Source organism: Camelus bactrianus, chromosome X, assembly GCF_048773025.1.
Source record: "Camelus bactrianus isolate YW-2024 breed Bactrian camel chromosome X, ASM4877302v1, whole genome shotgun sequence".
NCBI classification, from domain to species: domain Eukaryota; kingdom Metazoa; phylum Chordata; class Mammalia; order Artiodactyla; family Camelidae; genus Camelus; species Camelus bactrianus.
Window position 1 is genome coordinate 117,073,635 of NC_133575.1, and position 19,922 is coordinate 117,093,556.

General features: G+C 59.4%; 2 protein-coding genes across 6 annotated transcripts; one reads left to right on the forward strand and one right to left on the reverse strand.

Moving 5' to 3' along the window:
* Positions 1-964: 964 nt before the first annotated feature.
* AVPR2 (arginine vasopressin receptor 2) lies at positions 965-4,060 on the forward strand. Of its 3 annotated transcripts, none has more exons than XM_045523440.2 (4): positions 965-1,062; positions 1,857-1,909; positions 2,290-3,174; positions 3,340-4,060. In XM_045523440.2, exons 2-4 carry the CDS (start codon positions 1,885-1,887, stop codon positions 3,609-3,611), a joined length of 1,182 nt encoding a protein of 393 aa, XP_045379396.2. In that variant the 5' UTR covers positions 965-1,062; positions 1,857-1,884; the 3' UTR covers positions 3,612-4,060. The 3 variants fall into 3 exon arrangements, with proteins under 3 accessions (XP_045379396.2, XP_010962387.3, XP_010962388.3); XM_010964085.3 differs by lacking the exon at positions 965-1,062 and adding an exon at positions 1,180-1,407; XM_010964086.3 differs by lacking the exon at positions 965-1,062 and adding an exon at positions 1,188-1,407 and having other exon boundaries at positions 3,369-4,060.
* A 155-nt stretch (positions 4,061-4,215) lies between these two features.
* ARHGAP4 (Rho GTPase activating protein 4) lies at positions 4,216-19,905 on the reverse strand. 3 transcript variants are annotated; one of them, XM_074359041.1, is made up of 22 exons: positions 19,744-19,904; positions 15,508-15,715; positions 15,269-15,431; positions 15,031-15,093; positions 14,557-14,745; positions 13,812-13,940; positions 13,510-13,731; positions 9,861-9,962; positions 9,532-9,723; positions 9,351-9,435; positions 9,117-9,144; positions 8,783-8,885; positions 8,084-8,144; positions 7,909-7,986; positions 7,680-7,814; positions 7,473-7,578; positions 7,120-7,353; positions 6,958-7,031; positions 6,690-6,873; positions 6,378-6,470; positions 5,994-6,108; positions 4,216-4,799 (listed from the first exon to the last, which is right to left on the reverse strand). In XM_074359041.1, the coding sequence occupies exons 1-22, from the start codon at positions 19,808-19,810 to the stop codon at positions 4,566-4,568; spliced, it is 2,865 nt and encodes a 954-aa protein (XP_074215142.1). In that variant the 5' UTR covers positions 19,811-19,904; the 3' UTR covers positions 4,216-4,565. The 3 variants fall into 3 exon arrangements, with proteins under 3 accessions (XP_074215142.1, XP_074215141.1, XP_074215143.1); XM_074359040.1 differs by having other exon boundaries at positions 14,839-15,093; XM_074359042.1 differs by lacking the exons at positions 4,216-4,799; positions 5,994-6,108; positions 6,378-6,470; positions 6,690-6,873 and adding an exon at positions 6,477-6,631 and having other exon boundaries at positions 14,839-15,093; positions 19,744-19,905.
* Between the last annotated feature and the right edge of the window lie 17 nt (positions 19,906-19,922).

A 19,922-nucleotide genomic window follows, 5' to 3' on the forward strand; every position in this document is an offset into this window, starting at 1 on the left:
GCGGCGTGTGCGCCGTGTGTGCATCAAGCTGGTGTGCAGTGTGTAGGGTGGGGCTGTGGTGAGTGTGTAAGACACCCGCCCCGAGGTCTCTGGCCAGCACCACCAGACTCTCTGGCCAGGAAGAGGAGGCCTTGGCCTTGGCTGTACTTGGGACTGGTCTGTGAAAGGCTGTTTGGCCTCAAGCCTTGCAGGTCAACAGAGAAGACAGACAAACAGGAAGAAAGGGCCAATCTCAGCCCAGAGCCAGATTCTGGGCGGCATGCAGGCCACTGCCTTCGACTGGGCTGGGTCAGACTAGGCTAAGTGAGGCCAGGGCCTGTGGCAAGAGCTGGGATAGGGAGGGTAAAGAGGGTGCCAGGATGGGGGAAAGGATGGGCTGGAGCCTGGAGAGGGGAGGGGATCCTGGAGCCTGAGGAGGGGAGAGGAAGGAGGGAAGGCCCAGTCCTGAAGCCCTGGTAGGAGGCTCACCACTCCTCACACAGTGCGCAGAACATGAATGTGTGTCTGTCTGTGCTTCTGTGGGTACGTGGGCATGTGGCTGTTTCATGTATGTGAGGACGCACGTGTGTACATGTGTGTATGTGTGTATATGTGTCTCTGTGTACGTGTCTCTGTGTGTGTGTGCGCGTGTGTCTGTGTGTGTCTGTGTGTATGTGTGAGAGAGACAGAGGGAGGGAGCCTGGAATGTGCGTGGGTACAGAAGCTCTGAGCCCCTCCCTCCAGGACAGGTAGCTGCAGATGGGGAAGGAGGAAAAGGGTGGGGTGTCCCTGGCTCCCACAGAGCCCATGGGAGGAAGCTGGCTCTCACAGGGGCATATTAAGCCTCATCTTGAGCCTGCCCCACCCCCTCCCTTCCTGTCCCTAATTGAGGAGTGGGAGGGGCCTTGGCAGGCTCTGCATGTAGTGGGGACCTCCTGAGCCCTCACCCCTTCCTCACCAGCCAGGGCCCAAAGGAGGCACCTGGCTTGGGAAAGTGGAGTCAAGCTTTGCCTCAAAAAAGCTGTTTGATCCCCAGCCAGTCCCACCCATCTCTGCTCTCAATTTCCCCAGCATTCTAATAAGGTGGGCCTGGTGGAAGGGGGGGCAGTGGGGCTGGGGGGCACAGCCAGCTGCAGCTGAGCCAAGCTGGCCACCAGCTCCACAGGGCTCAGGGGAGAAAGGAGTCCTGGGGACAGACCTGGGATGACTGGGGCCAAGAAGGGAAGCAGAGGAGGCCAGAAGCCTACTTCCCGGTGCCAGAAGCCCAGAGGCTGGAGGCCCGGAGACGGGGAGGAAGTCCCCTCCTGGGCAGGTCACTCCCAGAGGCCGGGCTGGGGCGGGGCAGGCGATGGAAAGCAGATCTGAGCTCCTGGGCCACCTCTGCGCCCGCTGCCGCCCAGCTGCCCAGGAGCCCGGGAGCCTGACCAGGTAAGGGGCAGTCAGGGGGCACACCGGCCCTCCCACCTGGTCCCCAGCCCTCCTATGGCCACCTGTCTTGGCCTCTGTCAGGGCAAAGGGGTCTATATGTCTGCCTTGGGTCTCATGGGCTGCCTAGGCGGGTTTTAGGCTTGGTTCACCTGTCTGACTGTCCCTCTCTCCATCTTCCCCTGCCCAGTCCTGGGAGAGCTCTGAGGTCCATGTCGGGCTCAGTGGCCAGACCTCACCAACCTTGATCAGGCTAAGGGTGTACCCCTGGTGCCTGATCTCAGGAATACACACACGTGCACACATGCACACATGCACACACGCACGCAGTTGTACGCACAGGCTAGACCCCCACCCCACCACCCTGGCACCTCTCTAAGGACCTCTATCCAGAGACTCTGGGCAGCAGGGCTGCTTGTTTGAGGCTGACCTCCCCACCCTATCTCCTCCAGGCGCTCAGGACACCTGCCCAGCCCCACCATGCTCATGGCATCCACCGCCTCAGGTAAGGTTCCTGCCACCAGCCCCTCCCCATCCCCCAACCCCTCGCAACTGGGATGAGCCTGGTGGGCCGAGTAGGGTGGGATAAAGCCCCAAAGCCCCTCTTTCAGAGACCTCCTTTACCCTCTGCTCCAGGTGGCTGATGCAGGGAGGGGAGGGCAGGGCCCTATAGGGCTGGGGGCTGGGGATGCTGGCCTTCCCTCCCTACCACACAAGGTTGGGGGTAATGTTGTGTGTCCTGCTGCAGGCCTAGGAGCCAGGAAGTGGGGGGCTGGAGGGAAGCAGAAGTCCCAGGCTGGCAGTTGCCTGGGCCACTAGCTCTACCTGACCAGTTGGAAACTCCTTGAGCTCTAACTTGGCCCTCTCCCCCCAACCCCTGCCCAGCTGTGCCCTGGCCCCTCTCTCAGCCTAGCCCACCCAGCAACAGCAGCAAGAAGGAGCCGCTGGACACCCGGGACCCGCTGCTAGTCCAGGCAGAGCTGGCCCTGCTCTCCACGGTCTTCGTGGCCGTGGCCCTGAGCAACGGCTTGGTGCTAGGGGCTCTGGTGCGCCGGGGCCGGCGGGGCCGCTGGGCACCCATGCATGTCTTCATCGGCCACTTGTGCCTGGCTGACCTGACCGTGGCTCTGTTCCAAGTGCTGCCCCAGCTGGCCTGGGATGCCACCGACCGCTTCCGTGGGCCTGACGCCCTGTGCCGGGCTGTCAAGTACCTGCAGATGGTAGGCATGTATGCCTCCTCCTACATGATCCTGGCCATGACTCTGGACCGCCACCGCGCCATCTGCCGCCCCATGCTGGCATACCGGCATGGAGGTGGAGCTCACTGGAACCGGCCAGTGCTGGTGGCCTGGGCCTTCTCGCTTCTTCTCAGCCTGCCCCAACTCTTCATCTTTGCCCAGCGCGACGTGGGCGATGGCAGCGGGGTCCTCGACTGCTGGGCCCGCTTTGCCGAGCCCTGGGGCCTCCGTGCCTACGTCACCTGGATTGCCCTAGTGGTGTTTGTGGCACCTGCACTGGGCATCACCGCCTGCCAGGTGCTCATCTTCCGGGAGATTCATGCCAGCCTGGTGCCAGGGCCAGCAGAGAGGGCTGGTGGGCACCGTGGAGGGCGCCGGACTGGCAGTCCCACCGAGGGAGCCCGGGTGTCGGCCGCCATGGCCAAGACCGTGAGGATGACCCTGGTGATCGTGATCGTGTACGTGCTGTGCTGGGCGCCCTTCTTCCTTGTGCAGCTGTGGGCAGCGTGGGACCCAGATGCACCTCAAGAAGGTGGGTGTGGTTGTGGTTGGGCCGTGGGGGCCACTCGGGCTTGGCAGCATGGGTACCTTTACCGCCCTGCTTCCCCCAACCCCCAACTCATCCAGCCACGAGTGCTTATGTGGACTGCTAGCCCATAGCGGGCACGTGGGCTCACACCCTTCCCCGGGCACACAGCCCCAGAGAGGATTCCTCCACCTACACAGGGCCCCCCTTCGTGCTGCTCATGCTGCTGGCCAGTCTCAACAGCTGTACCAATCCCTGGATCTACGCCTCCTTCAGCAGCAGCGTCTCCTCGGAGCTGCGGAGTCTGCTCTGCTGCGCCTGCAGGCGCACCCGGCCCAGCCTGGGGCCCCAGGATGTGTCCTGCGCCACTGCCAGCTCCTTCCTGCCCAAAGACACCTCCTCCTGAGAAGCCACTGGGTGCCTTCCTTCCAGAGGCTCCATGAAGCTCAGCTGCCTGCCTGGGGCTAGCCTGGGAGCCACTGGGAGAGGGGGTGCCCATCGGGAATTGGCTCTGTGATTATGAGGGGCCGGAGAACAGCTCCTTGGCACCAGGTGTGGGGAGGGGCCACAGCAATAGGCTGCAGGGTCTGGGGGTGGCGTATGGCTTCCGGCCCAATCAGTGCGTCTCAGGGAGCCCAGGAGGAAGGAGAGGGGGTGGGGCCAGGGGACCTTCCTTTCTCCACCTGCCTAGTCCCCCTCTGCCCTCCCTTCTCACTCTCTCTCATAAAAGTTCCAATTCATTTTCCACCTGGCGAGTTTCCTTAGATCAGGATAACACTGGGTGTGGGGGCAGCATGGAAAGTCTTAGACCTCTCCCACACCCACAGACATGTGCACATCTCTGGAACCCAGCACTCAGGCGACTGGGTCTTCCAATGTGCAGGTCCCCGACCCACATAGCCCTGTGCCAAGGAACCCCCTGCAGAAGCTGTTCCCAATCTGCCATCTTTGCTGAGCGCCCCACTATCTGGCCTTGAGAAGTTGGGGGGCCAGGGGGCTGGCCCTGTACCCACCTGTCTAACCCCCAAGACAGAGAGCTGGCTCACATGGGGGAGTCAACGCACAGGATTTTATGAACGGCAGCCAACACCTGCCAACCCCTACCAGGCTAGCGCCCTGGGCTGAGCAAGGGCGCCCACCACCTGACCACCACCGACGAGCCCTCACGGCCAGGCCCAGGAGAGGCCTGCCGCCAACCTCCCTCATTGGCCGCCTTCCAGAGCCAGGGCAGGGGAGCCAGGGGTGGGCTGGGGCAGCCACGTCCTCCTCTCTGCAAAGCGTCATGAGCAGGCAGGCTGGACAGGGCCAGGGAGAAGCAAAGGGCCTGGGGACTGTGGCCAGACTCGCCAGTGGCCACCTAGGGCGGGGCGGGGCCTGCAGAGGGACCGGCAGCCGCCTCAGTGCGGCTTGAGGGGTGAGTCCAGGCCCTGGGGATGAGAGGCTGAGGGGGAGGCTGGGGCCGCAGGGCCACGGGAGAAGCCTTTGTTCTTGCCGAAGCGGCTGCAGGCAGCTGGCTTCGGGCTGCAGGGCCCAGGGCTAGGGGAGTTGGTGGCCACTGGCCCAAGGCCCTGACGGACTGCGGTCTTTCCCAAGAGCTCCTTAAACACAGAGTCCATGGTCTGTGCCACCGCCTGGAAAAGAGGAGGGAAAGGGAGGGCTTCTGGTGAGAGCAGCCCTACCTGCACAGCCAGTCCCCCCACCCCCATCAATGTTGCCAACCAACCCAGGAGTGAGATCCTCCTGCCCTCTGTTGCCCAAGCCTCTACCTGAACTCCTCCCCACTCAAAAACAAAGTCCTCGGCCACCGCCTGTCCCCAGGCCCCTCCTCTCTGTGGGACCTGCAGCTGCCACCCCTCCCTGGCCCGGTTTCGCTCCTGACACTTTTAGTGTGGCTGTCACAGCTCCTCTGGGGACAGCAATCCTCAGCCCAGCCCTGAAGTGGGGGTGCTCTGGCTGGGCCCGGGTCCCCCTCTTCCTCTCACGCCCACTCTCTCCTTGGCTGAGATCACAGCCACCACCCCCGGCTTCAGGGGCCACCAGTGTGCCCGGACCTCCCAGACTAGGGTTCCCCAGCTGCCTGCCTGCCCTGGGGTCTCCCAGCTGCCCTACCTCCCACACCGCCTGGCTCTGGCTCCCCCGGCCACCACACCCGACAGCCCAGGTCACACCTCTGCCCCTGGGCTCCCAGACCCGGCCGCTGGGCCACACCCAGGACACAGAATGCTCTTGCCATCTATCCTCCTGCCCAGACTGTTGCTGGGGCTTCGGTCTCAGCCCAGTGGTGCTCACTGGGAGCCCGCAGGTGGGGGCGCTGGGCCCAGTGGACAGAGCAGGGAGCTGGGTCTCCCCAGGCTGCACCTGAGCCGCAACCAGCACTCACTCTCTCTCCCTAAGAACCACGACCCTGCCCGGCTCCTCCATCAGTCATCTCCCCCAGCCTCTTTCCTGTCTGTCCCCTTCATCCTCCCTGGCTCGCCAAGCACCTGCCATGTCACCGCCTGTTACATAGCCTGGCTCTCGATGCCAGCCTTGAAGCCTGCCCAGAAGCCCCTTGCCTACACCACTCACCACTTCCCACTCGAGACCCAAACGTGAAGCCCAAATGTGCGAGCCCCCATGTCCCCCCTCTACCCTGTCCAGGCCCCCCTTCCCTGCTGCCCTCATACCCTTGCTGGCCTGCCCCTCCTTAGGCTGGGCTCAGATGGCTTGTCTGAGGTCAGACTTGCACCTCAGGAGGGAAGAGTTTGGCTCATGAGGGGAAGGAGAGACGCCTCACCCAGGAGCAGTGCTCCCCCACTTGCCACATAGCCTGTCCCAGTTCTCACCTTATCCACCTCCACGTGTCGCTCTGGGGATGTCAGGACCAAGCAGTGCCGTCTGTGTCCAGAAGGGCCCCCGGGTGTGCCCAGAGGGGCCTCGGGTGGGGTGCATGGCTCTGGCCTGCAGGGCACAGGCAGTGAGCCTGGAGGGGCCCTTGGAAGTCCCCACACTACCTGCAATGGCTTCTCCCCTCTGGGGCGTGGCTGAGGGAAAGGGAACTGAGACTGGTCCCGCTTCTTGTAGCTAAAGCCTGACCCCCTCCCCCTCCCACCTGGCCCAGGGCCTGCTGCCTGGGACCCGCCTCGCCCCCACAGCAGGGCTCAGGCTGGGGTGGGCCAGCAGGGCCAGCAGAAGGGGTCTTCTGGAGGGGCTGTCTTGCCCGTCCTCACCTCTGGACAAATTCCACAGCTGGGAGGCCCTCGGGACTGCTCACCAGCTCCCCTGAGGCCTGCAGCCCTTGGCCCGCAGCAAACTTCTCTGTCCTGGGGTCAGAAAGACGGCCTGATGAGAATGCTCATTCTGGGCCTAGGCTCAGGGACCAGACGGCTCAGTGCCAGCCAGAGCTGGTAAGAAAGGCACCCCCTGGGCCACCCCAGGCCGAAGGAATGAAGCTGGGACTCGGGGTGGGGGAAGAGCCAGCAACCTGGGTGAAAGGAGAAGGGGAAGTGAGCCTCCGGGAAGGGTGGGCATCGCTCACTCACCCTGCCGGCAGTGTGATGTACTTGTGTGGAATGAGTCCCCGGGCCCCAGCACGCTCTCCCCGCCACCAGTCCCGGGAGGCCCGCTCGTGCAGCCGCAGCACATCCCCGCGCTGGAAGCTCAGCTCCTGCGCCGTGCGGCCCGTGTAGGCAAAGCAGGCCACGGCCTCCACGACCCCCTCCAGGTCTGGGGAGGAGAGGGGATCCGAGTAGGGGGTGTACTGGGCACCCGGGGCAGGGATGGGGGGGCCCTCCTTTTTGTCCCCCTCACCATCCTCAAGGGCCAGGGTCCCAGCTTCCAGCTCTGGCTCATTCTCCCCCGCTGGGCCCTCCAGCTGGGCATCCCTGAAGTCCAAAGCAGAGCAAGATGGATGAGCAGACAAGGGGTCTCCCCTCCACTGGACCTCCACTCCAGGAAGCACAAAGAGCGTACCCCAGGCAGCTGGCAGAAGGTGGCGCCATACACTTTTCATAGACTGGGCCAGGCAGCAGGGACAGGGGTGGGAAGACCCGAGCGGGCTGCAAGATGAGCGTCTGCACCAGCTGGTTCACCCGGCCCTGCAAGGCCACTGGGTCCTGCCCAGCAGGCACTGGCAGCAGCGTCGGCCCGAAGCACACTGCCAGGTTGTACGGGTCCATCATGTTCTCGTCGCTATACTGGGCCAGGCTGGGGGTACACATGGTCATAGGCAGGGAGCTCTCCGCCCCGTGCCCCCAGGACTGCCCCCACCGTCAGCCAACTGGGGCCCCCGCCCCGGCTGCCCTCGCCCCTCAAGAAGCACTCACTGGTTGAGGAAGGTAAAGAGGTAGCGGAGGACCACCAGCACCGATCCGGGCAGCTGGGCCAGGAGGCCGCTCACGTGCTCCACCCGCTCAGCCACGGCCTCCAGCTCTGCGGCCAAGGCCATCCCCCCAGAGAGAAGCTGGTGAGCGCAGCCCTGGCCACTGGGGAGGCACCCGTCCCACAGGGCCCACCTCGGGCCCTAGCCTCACCTGCAGAAGCCAGCAGCTCTCCAAAGAGGTCTGGGGGGAATATCGGGGGCTGCAGGCTCCGGAAGTAGAGTTTCAGCACCCCTGCCACTGAGTCCAGGTCCCGGGCCGTGCAGCCTTCCACCAGCGGGTCCTCTCCTGGCGGTAGCATGGTGGGGGAGGGGGCCAGAAGGCCGATCACACCTACTCTACCAGCACCCCCCACCTCCCACCCCACCCCACCCGTCCCCACCTCTCTCAAAAGCGTCACGGATCTCTGAGACCCGGGGCTGGGCACCCGACACCCGGAAGATGCCCTCGTGCTGCAGGCCTGCGGGAAGACGAAGAGCCGTGGTCATTGAGTCTCTGCTCCACTCCCTCCAGGATCAGGGGCCAGGCCGGTGGCAGGGGGCCCAGGTCTTCCTCACCATGGAGGTTAATGAAGCGGACACAGCTCTCCACCACCAGGGGCACGGGCTGCCCTGAGCTCTGGGGACAGGGACAGAGAGGGTGTCCATGTCACTGTGCACACAGCCCACCAGCTCACTCACTCGCTTTTATTTTCTCTTAACATCGAGTTATGCTGCTGGACAACATGGCCTGTGACATCCACGCCCAGGTGTCTGACAGCCCGGGTACCACCACTGGCCATGCCTTACATGGTATCTGCTAACTCTTTATTGCTGGCATGTGAAACACAATGAAACTCTGTATGTTGACCTCGAATCAAACAATGTCATGAAACTCAAATTTGTTCACTGAAATAATCTGTTGATTCTCTTGAGTGGTCACCTACGGAATCACATCACTGCACATGATAGCATTATTTCTTCTGTTCTGACCGTCCTTGCTTCCCTTATTTCGCCGTCTAGTCCCCAGAAGTGGGGCCTGCCGGCACCCTTGTGTTAACTCACTCAACTCCTTGGCCCTCTAAACGCCGCCACCTGGAGCTTTCTGATCCTTGTTAGGGTGGCACCCTTTGATCAGCGCAGGCCTGACAAAGGCCCACCCGGGAGGAGACCAGAGGTCAGCCACAGAGGATACTGAGGCCACAGGCAGGCCACAGAGGGGGCCCGGGGCTGGAGAGGGACCAGAAATGCAGGGAGAGGGTGAGGCAAAGCAAGTACCTGGATAAACTTCTCCATGTCTCCCCCAAAGAGCTTCTGGTTATACTGGGAACTGGGACGAGGGGGGCGGCTCTTCTGGAATTTTCTCTGTGTGTACTGAGTCCTGTGGTGAACAGGAGCTGGTTCTGAGGGGGGTGGGTGTGGAGAATAGGCTGTCCCAACCTCCCCCAGCCCAGCCAAACAGGACGCTAGAGCTTGTGGGTTGTTCCAGAACCCACAGAGCAAAGTGGGAAACCGAGACCATAGAAGAAGGAACAGCGGAGCTGGGCCCCAAGAAGGGAGGTGGGGACACTGCAGCTCCTAGGAACAAAGCAGCCCTTCACAAAGGACTCACCAGGACACCTCCCGCTCCTCCTTGTCACCTGGGGAGGAGAAAACAGGGTTGTGCCTCTCAGGCTGGGAGGTCCCTCAATGCACCGCAAAGGGAAAGGTGTGGCCTGAAGGCCACAGGCAGCGGCAAGACAAAGGGGCAGACCAAGGCCCGGATCCTCACTGGGTTATTTCCTGCACGCCAACCAACCTCTCTGGGTAGAGAGGCACAGGTGTTGGGGCTGGGAGCGCGGCCCACCTTGCTGAATGGCCTCCTGCAGCTTCTCATGTTTGGCCTGCAGCTTGGCAAGGATGCTCCGTCCACTCAGGTATTCCTGGAGTTTCTGGGAAGCCCCAAGAAGAGCCGAAAGTTTCTGAGCCGGCTCCGGGCCCTCCCTGGGTCCCGCCCCTGCCCTCCCAGCCCGAGGCCCAGCCCTCACTGTGACATAGAAAGTCTCAGTCTCCTGCTGCTGGACCCGCCTCCGGCTGGCCTGCCGAGCACCCGGGTCGGAGCTGGTGGACTTGAGGGACTCTGTGGACGGACTGGTCTGGAAGGAGTCGAGCATGTCCCCGTCCTCTGATGCCACTACCTCCAGCAGGGCCTGCAGTGTGGCCTTCAGCGTCTTGTTCACCTGGGGAGGGGCAGCGCCAGGGCAGGAAGAAGTGGCGGGCAGGAAGTCCAAGTCAGAAGGAAGAGGGAGGGGAGGCCACAGCCACCTGGCTCCACGTCTCCAGGTCCCTTCCCTCCCAGGGGCCAGGCTGCTCAGACCTCTTCCGTCTCGATGGTCTGTCGGTCCAGGCGGCTCTGGATGTTCTGGGCTCTGGGCAGAATCTCATCCCGCAGCTCCATCTCAACCTGGATCTCAGCCACCTGCAGGGGGCAGCATCCAGGGGGGCTGAGGACTGGGAGCTCCGGCATGGTGAGGGGCGAGGGGGCGGGCTGGGCAGCAGGCATGGAGTGCTCCAGGGCACACTTTTGCTCCTTGTTGGCTGATGCACAGGCTCAGCAGCCTTGACACTTAGTACCCGCAGTTCTGAAGCTCGGCAAGGACACCTTCCCAGGAGAAAGGAGCACAGCTGTGCACACCGAGGCTGGAGCACGGCCCCTCGGCTGCTCTGCTTGCATGCGCAAGGGTGGAAGCGACCCCAGTGCCCACGGATGAAACCCAGAGGAGCAAAGCGGGGTCTATCCATACAATGGAATGTTATTCAGCTGTTAAAAAAAAAAGGAGGAAATTCTGATATATGTTTCCAAGTGGGTGAACCCTAAGGACATTATGCTCAGTGAAATCAACCTTTTGTCACAAAAGGACAAATAGTATATGATTGCACTTGTATGAGGTGCCTAAAGGAGCCGGATTCCTAGAGACAGAGAGTAGGAGGGTGGGGGCCAAGGCCTGGGGTAGTCAGCGTTTCAGGGGCACAAAATGAGTCAGTTTGGAGGATAAGAAAGTGAAGGTGCTTCATGCCAGTGAACTGTGCTAAATCTTAGATATATTTTACCACAATTCTAAAATTTCTATCCAGGCCCTAGGAAACACTGATATTAGAAGACCCACCCCCTCAAATTCACACAATTAGCAGGAAACTAGAAATGTGCTCTCTGGAAAGGATAAATCAGGGGGCTCTGGCCCCAGGGACACTAGTTGCAGCTGCAGGAGGGGGTGTAGCTCCCCACTGGCGGGGGGCAGTGCAGCAGCCAGGGGCTCAGCCACGCCTCGGTGTCACCATGTTGCACATAAGGGACGTCACAGAGCATCAACACCAGGCAAAGCCACTCTGTGCCCATGAAGACAAAAACAAGATCACCTCATCAGCATGTTCAAGCCCAGACAGAAACAAGACCTTTGCCCAAGCCACAAAAATGACCAAACCTCCCTGCGTCCTGGGTAATAAGAGTGACAGTTCTTTCCTCACTGATGACAGCTTCAGCCTCCTTTTATTCAGCCCTGCCCCATCCCCTAGATAAGATTTATTAAGACACCCAGTCAGAGCAACTCTGGCTCCCTGACAGCATTCAAGCCTGAGCCAAGCCCCTCCCCTAAGTCCCCAAGTCCTGCGAGTTCTATCTAGCAGCCTTGTAGGAGACCCCCCCAGGTCCCCATGGTGTGGGAGTCCCTGCCTAGCCACCCCATGGGGAAACCCACTGACAAGCTCTGTTCACACACATCAAGTAGCAAATCCACCTCTCAGTGCCTACCTCTTCTTAAATATGAACTGATGACCAAGAATTGCCAGCCATTTGAGGGAGAGCTCTAAAATGGAAGACATAGATCAAACCAAGAAAACAAGGGGGAGGGTAGAGCTCAGTGGTAGAGAGCATGCTTAGCATGCACAAGGTCCTGGGTTCAATCCCCAGTACTCCCATTAAAAAATAAATAAATAAAAACCTAATTACCTCCCCCCCAAAAAAGCAAGAAAACAGAAAATGCAGGGAATAGCAGAAAATGTTGAGGAAAAAAATGAATATTTCAGAAAGATTTAAGAAGATATTGTATTCATGAAACAAGAACAAAGGATTATTTTAAACAGGAATTTTGAAAACAAAACAGAACTCCTAGAAACAAAAAAATTGGAAAGTAAATTTTAAAGAAAAATTCAACAAGTGGTTGGAAGAGAGAATTGAAAAAAATCTCTAAGAAAGCAAAATTGGGGGAGGAGGGTACAGTTCAGTGGTAGAGTGCATATTTAGCATGCATGATGTCCTGGGTTCAATCCCCAGTACCTCCCTTAAAAGAGATTAAATAAATAAACCTAATTTCCTCCCCTCAACAAAAAAGAAAAAAAAAAAGCAGAATTAAAAGGTATAGTGATGGGAAATAGGAAAGAGAAAAGGTAAGGAAATTAGACAATCAACCCATGAGTTCTAACATGCTATTACAAGAATTCTTAATGGAGCGGGCGGTATAGCTCAATTGGTAGAGCACGTGCTTAGCATGCATTGGGTCCTGGGTTCAGTCCCCAGTGCTTCCATTAAAAAATGAATAAACAAACAAACCAACAAACAAATAAACCTAATTACCATGCCTCCAAAAAAAAAAGGATTCTTGAAAGCAAGAGAAAAGACAATTGAGAGAAAAAAATTATCAAAGGAATAATCTCAGCTCAAAACCTTAGGATGCAAGTTTCCAGACTGACAGGGCCCCATGGTTGCCTAGCAACATGAAGGAAGAAGGGTCCTCAAGGCATATCATCATAAAATTTTACACCAGGGAAAACGACTATCCTAAAAGCTTCAGGGAGAAAAATTACAGATCATGTACAAAGGTCCAGAAATCAGAAGGGCATTGGACTTCTCACCTACAAGTATGGAAAGCCTGCAGTGATACCTTTAACATGCTAAAAGGAGAACGATTTTCAGCCTTGAATTCCATACCCAGCTAAACTAACCATCAATGTCAAGGAGAGAATACAGACACTTTCAGGTATTCAAAGTCAGGAAAGTACGGGGGGGAAGATGGCTGCCCAAACAAGGGTAATAAATAAGAAAGAGGAAGACACAGGGTCCAGAAAACAGAGGGTCCAGTGCAGGAGAGAATGGCAGGGATGCTCTGGATGACCAGGAAGGGAAGCTACAGGATTCCAGCTTTGCAGGCCTATAAGTTGACCAGTCTGGACTAGGGGGCTGCAGCACAGGGCTTTGAAGGAAGCAGGAATGCAGACTGACTGGTGGTGGAATAGATGGAAAGGAGTATTGCAGGGAGATGGTGATGTGGGGAGCAGCCTTAATCCTCCACGCAGGGAAGTCGGTAGGGCCTATGGAGAGCTGAAAAGCACCAGGCAGTCTGAACACAGAGAGAAGCAGCTAGAAGACTGGGAAATGGCTGTTTCTGGGGAGTGGGAATCAGGAACAGAAAGGGTCAGTCAGAGAAGTGCTGTGTGCCATTGTCAGCCTTGAGGAATGGTTGACTCTTTTAGACAGGACTTTGGTCAAAACACAAATTAACTAACTAAAAGCTGAGTGTAATGCCAGCCCATGCACAGTGGTCATCAGGATAAACACACAGGGACAAAACAGGTCAGAGGTGTGCATAAAGGTGCCTAGTTACATTTTCCTGCTGGCACGGTTGATTTTCCTGCAAGTTTGCATCATGAAATGTCTGAAGTGCACAGAACCACGGAAGGAAGACTACGCAGACGGCTACACGCCGCCTTCCAGCTGGCCTCCGAACCCGCGGTCTCTTGGTTGTGTGTGCTACTGGGGGTGTGCGTTCATCGGCCGGGCTGCAGAAGCAAGCTGCTTGCTTCCAATGCAAGTGGGGAAACCTCTGAGTCTCACTGGCCTTGAGGCCATTGAACGAGGCTCTGAGACAGAAGCTGTATTCAGGAGTTTCAACTCCTCAGTGAAGTCATTCGACCTGATTTACCTACAGTCTCCAGGAAGCCATTTGCCTTAAGGGGTGGGCAGGGACCCTCACCTCATCCCCCTCGTGGGGCTGGTAGTCAAAACGCAGCGGGGGACAGAAGGCGACTGCATGCACCTCCAGCACCTTGGCCTTGTCCCCTGGAGGGTCTAGGGCCTCCACTGCCTCTTCCAGGCTGCTCAGGCCCTGCATCTGGGAGGCTTGGGTGCGGCTCTCGGCCACCATGTAGCTCCGGAGCACCTGCCCCAGGGCCAGGTGGAATCCCGTGTCACAGCACTGGGGAGGAAGCGGGGACACGGCTCGGGCAGGCTCCAAGCACCAGGTGCCCCCCCTCCGCCCCAGCCCCCACCACTCACATCCATGAGGTCCAGGACATCATGCAAGTAGTAGTTGCTGACAGCAGCGTTGACACTGGCCAGGCTGAGCAGGTACTCATTGCGTGCCTTTGTGCACTTGAGCTTGTGTTCCAAGAACTTGGCCTGACGCTGCTCAGGACCACACAAGCACACCAGGGTCACCCAGAAGGCTGGCTGGCCCCCGTCTCTGGCCTCCCCACCTCCACAGCCCAACATGCTCTCTCTCCTCCCTTTCCCATGAGGACAGCTGCCCCCCATATCCCACAGGCCTCAACAACTTGGCCCAGAAGTCCTGATGGCCGTCCTACCCAACCCTGCCAGACTCATTGTCCTCACCCTTCTTCCAGGGACCACCTCAAACACTTCTCCCTGCACGTCCCTCAATCACCCATCCTACGTGTCTTCTTACTCCTCTGAAATCTCACAGCAGTCTGGGAGGCAAGGATGACGGGTGGAAAGGCCCCCAGGCTTGGGAGCATCAAATCTCTCTTTGCCCAGGCTGGGCTGGAGGGGGGTGGGGGCAGCTAGGAGCATGGGGGACACTGTGGCAGGCTGTTCCAGGCCTCATGACTGTTCTCCAGTCCCCTCTTTCTCCCACCCCAGCGTAGGGAGCCCCCAAGAGCCAGCCCTCCCTTCCTCCTCCACACACCCCCTCCCAGCAGGCCCCAGTGAGGGCCAAGGACTCAAAAGGACACAGACCAGGAGCCAGAGCCTTTGGAGTCAGACAGGTGCCCACCAGGCCTACCTTCTCCACCAGCCGCCCTCCCTTCTTGAGGGAGCCCTTGCGGAGAGGCCCTGCCTCGGTGCCGGTGGTGGTGGTGGCAGCAGTGGCGGCATTCCGGCCTGCCCGCTTCCCCTCCTGCCGCTCTGCTTCCCTGAGCTTGGCCTCGGCATTCACACTCTCCATGTGGTACACCTGGTATGTCTTCTTGGCCTGCAAGGAGGCCCAGGGCCAGGCAGCCCCACTGAAGGCCATGGCCCCAGCCAGCCCTCCCCCTCCCCCTCCCCACCCACCTGGGACTCAGACCTGAGTGCTAGGAGATCCTGCGCAAGTGCTCAGCCCAGCCACCCGGTGCCCAGAGCAGGGAGAGAGGGCCATGCTTGTGGTCCCTGAAACCTGAGTCTCTCCTGGGCACCGAGTCCTCCTCTTTGAGCCTAGCCCAGGATGATGCGATGTGACGGCGTCCCCTGACTGGGGCGGGCCGGACTGTATTCTCACCGTCTGTAGCTCTGACACCACTTCCAGGAGCTCCTCCTGCAGCTGTTGCTCCAGATCCTTGCTCTGGGGAGGAGGAGAGTGACCACAGTACTGCCCCAGGCCACGCCCACTGCCACACCTCAGCTCCCCTCTGCCTGATGCCCGCCTGGCCTCCTGTGCCCTCCCAGCCCTGGCACCTCTGGATCCAGCTAGATCCTGAGGCCATCCACACACCCCCGGCCCAGGGTAGGGGCCTTGCCTTCTTGACTATGCGCCCCACATCCTCCGCGATGTGGCTCAGGCGCTGGGCCAGCGGTCCAGCCAGCACCTCGCTGAGGGCTGCACTCTCCCGGCTCTGCTGCCGCGTCTGCTGTAGCAACACAGCCCAGCAGTGCAAGGGCGACAGGAGGGATGGCTCCTTCCTGGGGACAAAGGGGCACTCAGACCGGGAGAGGGGCCTTGGACCAGGTCACGGCCATCCAGCCCGCCAGTACCCACCGGAAGCTTTGGTGCTCCCGGCTTCCGCCCCCCAGGCGGCCTCCTCGACTGGAGAAGCGCTCAGCCAGCTTGTCCAGGCCACGGGAGTACTCCAGCTCCACCTCGGCACGGCGCCGCATGAACTCGGCCAGCTCCTGCAGCAGCTCCCGCCGCAGCTCGCCCTGCAGCTCCAGGCAACGCAGCTGCTCGCTCAGCTGCCAGCGCATCTCTGCAGGGAGGGGGGGAGGGGCCCGCGTCTCAGGCTGATCCTGTCTGCCCCGAGGGTGAGAAAGCTGGCCCCCAGGGAGGAGTTCCGGGCTCAGCTGTCCAGCCGGGCTCAGGGCAGGCCTAAGGAAAGGGACCTCAGGGCTGAGGCTAAAGGGAAACCGCCAGGCCCAACTGGTTGAAGAAGAACGTAAGGGCTGTTCCAGGGAGAGGGGACAGCCCTGCAGAGGACCAGGGTGAGAGGGAGCGTGACAGATCCTGGGGCAGGGGACAGGGGAGGCTGGAGCAGGTTGGGATGGTGGGAGCAAAGAGCACAGAGCTGCCCCAGCCCCAGCTGGCCACGGCCCCGGCAGGCACCTTTCACTTGGCCTTCCTATCACTCCCCGGTTCCCGGAAAGCCCCTGAGTTGCTTCCCCTGCCACTTCCTGCCCCTTGGGTACCCAGGACCCCAGGCAGGGCAGCCTCCCCTGCACACACACAGACACACAGAGCTCTGCAGGGGCGAGGCTGCCAGGGCACGCTGCCAAACCTGCAGTCAGCCTGTGGCCTCGATGGCTGGGAAGCCTGCCCTCAGCCCCAAGGGGAAAGGGCAGTCCCACAGGGAGGCCCAGGCGAGCTGGCTGGGGCTGACAAGTGACAAGAGGAGGCAGCTGTTCTGTTTTCTGTTCCCAGTCCCGACTCCCAATTACCCAGCCCCAGGGCGCCCCAAACCCTCCTCCCGGCAGAGAGAGCCACACCCAGGGCCCCCATGCTGCTGGCTTTTGACACCTTATCGCTGGCTTGATTTGGCAATGCTGCTTTCCCCACACAGGTTTCTATGGCAAAGAACCACCTAAATGAGAAGTTGAAGCAACCCAGTGGCCAGCCCTGGGCATCCCGGGGAAATAAGGTGCTGTCCTGGCTTCTGTCAAGCGGGTCGCCCACTCACTCATCTCCGACCAGGTGCCCAGGGAGGGGCATCAATCAATTTCTTCATTCAGCACAATGCTGATTAGGCACCCAGCTGGTCGAGACACCAAACTACAGTGGCCAAGTGGGTTGACCAAGTGCCTGCCCTCCTGGAGCTGGGATGGGACTAGGGGGACAGACAAAAAGCAGACAGACATGAACTAGGATGCATTGGAGCAAGGGGTGCTGAAAGAGGGACACAGGGAGATCTGAGCCAGAGGTAGGGGCAGGGAGGCGTTCCTCTAGAGGAGGGCAGTCAGGAAGAAGCGACACTGGAATAGAGAGCTAAAGGAAGTGACAGAGGGGCTGTGGAGACATCTGGGGGAAGAGTGTTCAGCTAGAGGGGGCGGTGAAGGCTGCTGGAGCCAGTGTGGCCGGAGCAGGCTTCGCAGGCAGGAGCAGGGGCAGCAGGCACAGGAACTTTGTGGTCCACCTGCAGTCCCAGGGCCCCAGCAGCTGCTGTGCGGAGCCCAGGCAGACATTGGGTGACAGAGGAAAAGTGCCCAGCCCAGGTGGCAGCTCCTGCACCAGTCCAGGCAAAGACTGTCGGGAGCTTGGACCAGGGAGCCAGCCTAGGAGAGAGTGGCTGTCCAAAAGGGCTCCACTGTGGACAGCTCGGTCGGCCACCATTTGGATTCCTGTCCTGCCAGTGACTCCCCAGCACCCCCATCTCCTCCTCTGATTTCCCTTCTCCTGAATGTCCCCTTTCTATTCTCAGCCCCTGGATCCCTCTCCCTGGCTCTAGGCACCACAGATGTGGCTCGGGTATAACCTGTCCCTCAGCCCTGCCAGTCCTTTCCACCACTGGGATCGGCTCAGTGAGAGGGCCAGGGATCACCATCCTCGTGCATTCACGAGAATTAGTGAACAGGAGCACTCACTCTGCACACAGGGCTCAAGCTGGAAAAATGGAAGGCTGGGGTGGGGATGGCTTCCTGTCAGTGAAACCAGGGTCGAGCAGGCAGAGCCCAGTGAGAGACAGTGTCCTTACACTGTCCAAGGCCAGGCTCCAGTGGCTGACTCTCAGCTCCACGGCCAGGTGGAGTGGGCGCCACACCACTTGCAATCAGTGTAACATTTTTTTGGATAAAAGTCAATAGCATTTCATTCCAAGAAAGATCCGAGACGTCCGGCTCACCTCCCCTTCCTCTGGCCTCTGCCCCACCCTCCTGCAGCCATTCTTCCCTGGGGACCTATCACCACTGAACGGGGCTGAACAGGCCAGCACACCAAACTGTTATGTTTATTCTTCAGTGCAACCAAGCGTCGGCTGGGATTCAGACATATGTGCTGGCTGGTGTCAAGAGGATGGGGCTCTCGGGGTCTGAGCACAGCGAGCTGGTACCTAGCTCCCCAGCCTCCAGGCTGCGTCACCGTCTGGTGCTCAGATCTCGGCTCAGATCCACTCATCAGGGAACCACCCCCAACAAACTAGGTCTGACCCTCTTACCATCCCCTTTCCTGACATCCGAGCTTTCCCTTTATAGTGGTTTTCATCGTAATTGAAATTAGTTGTGTGATAGGTCGTTTACTGTACGTCTCCCCTACGAGACTCATGAGCCATATGGGAGCAGGGGTTGCCTCTCTTTTGCTCGGCACAGAATCGATGCATACAAAACATCTGTCAAAGGGAAGGATGGAATCCACGTATGCTTGAGCTGCAAAGCTGGGACTGGGCCCCACCAGCACTTCCTGTGAGCGAAGCATTCGGTCTCACTTCTGCTGACAAGCAAAGCAAAAAAGATGGCCTCCCAAACCACTGTGCTGACCTTTCAGAATTCAGGGTGTCAAGACAGTGATCTTGTTTTTCTAGCACAGTAGGAAGTTTCTTTTGGCAGAGGGGGGGATACGGGAGAGACAGGGAACAGAAGCTAAAATCATTGAAGACCCAGAGCAGGCAAGGAACATCTGAAAGACATCCTTGCTCAAAACCCCAATTTTCCATGTGAATGAATGGCCTTGTATCTATGCTGACTGAAGTTTCCAAAGTCCTTCAGCCTCAATACATTTGGGGGAAGCAGAACAGGGGACCATTCTCTTCATCTGAGAAAAGAAGTAGGCAAGGCTTGGAGCGCCGGCTCACCCCACACAAAGTCACCTCAAGCTGGCTCTGGGCAGCGGGCCACCGTCCCAGACGGGGAGGACTTGAGCGTACTTTGGTGTAAATTGCTCATACTGACTAATAATGTTGGAACCTGCATCTCTGGATTGGAAGGAAATTCGAGGGTCATTTCATTCTACTTTCTAGGAGCTATATATAGTGCTGTGCGACCATGAGCAAGTCACGGCTCCTCTCTGAGCTTCACTTTCCTTCATCAGTAAAACTGAGCGACCGAAAGTGATATATGGGGTCGCACATCTGAAGACGCCAGAAAGCTTCTTCCCTTTGCAAGAGTCACCCTGAGTGACTCTTGTAGAAGCTGTTGACTAAGAGTTTGCAAAGCTGATTTGCATGTGATTTGCACAGCGTGTTTATCAGAACCCAAAGAGTTCTACTCTGAAAAGGCCCAAAGCTGGCCCTGTTGCCTCTCTCAGGCCAAGTCTCCCCGTGCCAGCTTGACCCAGAGACAGCAGGCTTCAACTTGTAGCCACCTCAGTGCCCAAGGGAGGGAAAAGGGCCTGGGCTACAGGGGCTGGAGCGGTTTTAGGGGAAAACCATCACTAATCCATCCACCTAGGTACTCGGACATCTTCCTCGGCTCCCCTCAGCAAAGTCAAGATGTTTGATCTCACTGTGGCTAGAATGCCACTTTCTGGGGTGCACCTTGGTGCCCCCTTTCCTTCTTGGGGCTCCTTAGGTGAGGGGCACGGAGAACCAAGGAGGGCAGAACTACCAAAGGAAGGGAGGGAGGAAGGGAGGGAGGAAAGGAGGGAGGGAGGGAGGGAGGGGGAACGACAGGCCGCTGAGGCCAAAGAGGCGTGAAGAAGCAGGTAGGGGGCTCGGGTTCCCTTCCCCAACCCCCTCTGGAGGTCCCTGGGGGAGCGCAGCGGGCCCTGGGCCGACGCTCAGGACTTTTCGGGCTCCCCCAGGACCTTCGGGGTCTCCGCAGGGGACCGGGCCGGGAGTGTCCAGCGCCCTCTCACCTTTGACTTGCGTCTCATACTCGGCCTGCAGCCCTCGCTCCCGGCGCAACTTCCCGTGCGCGGCCATGGCGGCCGGACGGCCGCGCCGTCGAGCCCCACTGCTCCCACGCGGCCGCGAGCGGGCCAGGCGCCCGGACCTGGGGCCCCCGGCAGCCAGCACCCTGCGCCGGCCCCGCCCC

Coding starts and splice junctions, on each gene's coding strand:
- AVPR2 (XM_010964085.3), top strand. CDS start 1,328: ATGGAAAGCAGATCTGAGCTCCTGGGCCACCTCTGCGCCCGCTGCCGC. Junction 1,910..2,289: donor CATGGCATCCACCGCCTCAG/GTAAGGTTCCTG, acceptor ACCCCTGCCCAG/CTGTGCCCTGGCCCCTCTCT. Junction 3,175..3,339: donor CCCAGATGCACCTCAAGAAG/GTGGGTGTGGTT, acceptor CCGGGCACACAG/CCCCAGAGAGGATTCCTCCA.
- ARHGAP4 (XM_074359040.1), bottom strand. CDS start 19,810: ATGGCCGCGCACGGGAAGTTGCGCCGGGAGCGAGGGCTGCAGGCCGAG. Junction 15,094..15,268: donor TGGGGCGCATAGTCAAGAAG/GCAAGGCCCCTA, acceptor CCTCCTCCCCAG/AGCAAGGATCTGGAGCAACA. Junction 13,941..14,556: donor GAGGGCGGCTGGTGGAGAAG/GTAGGCCTGGTG, acceptor GGTCCTGAGCAG/CGTCAGGCCAAGTTCTTGGA.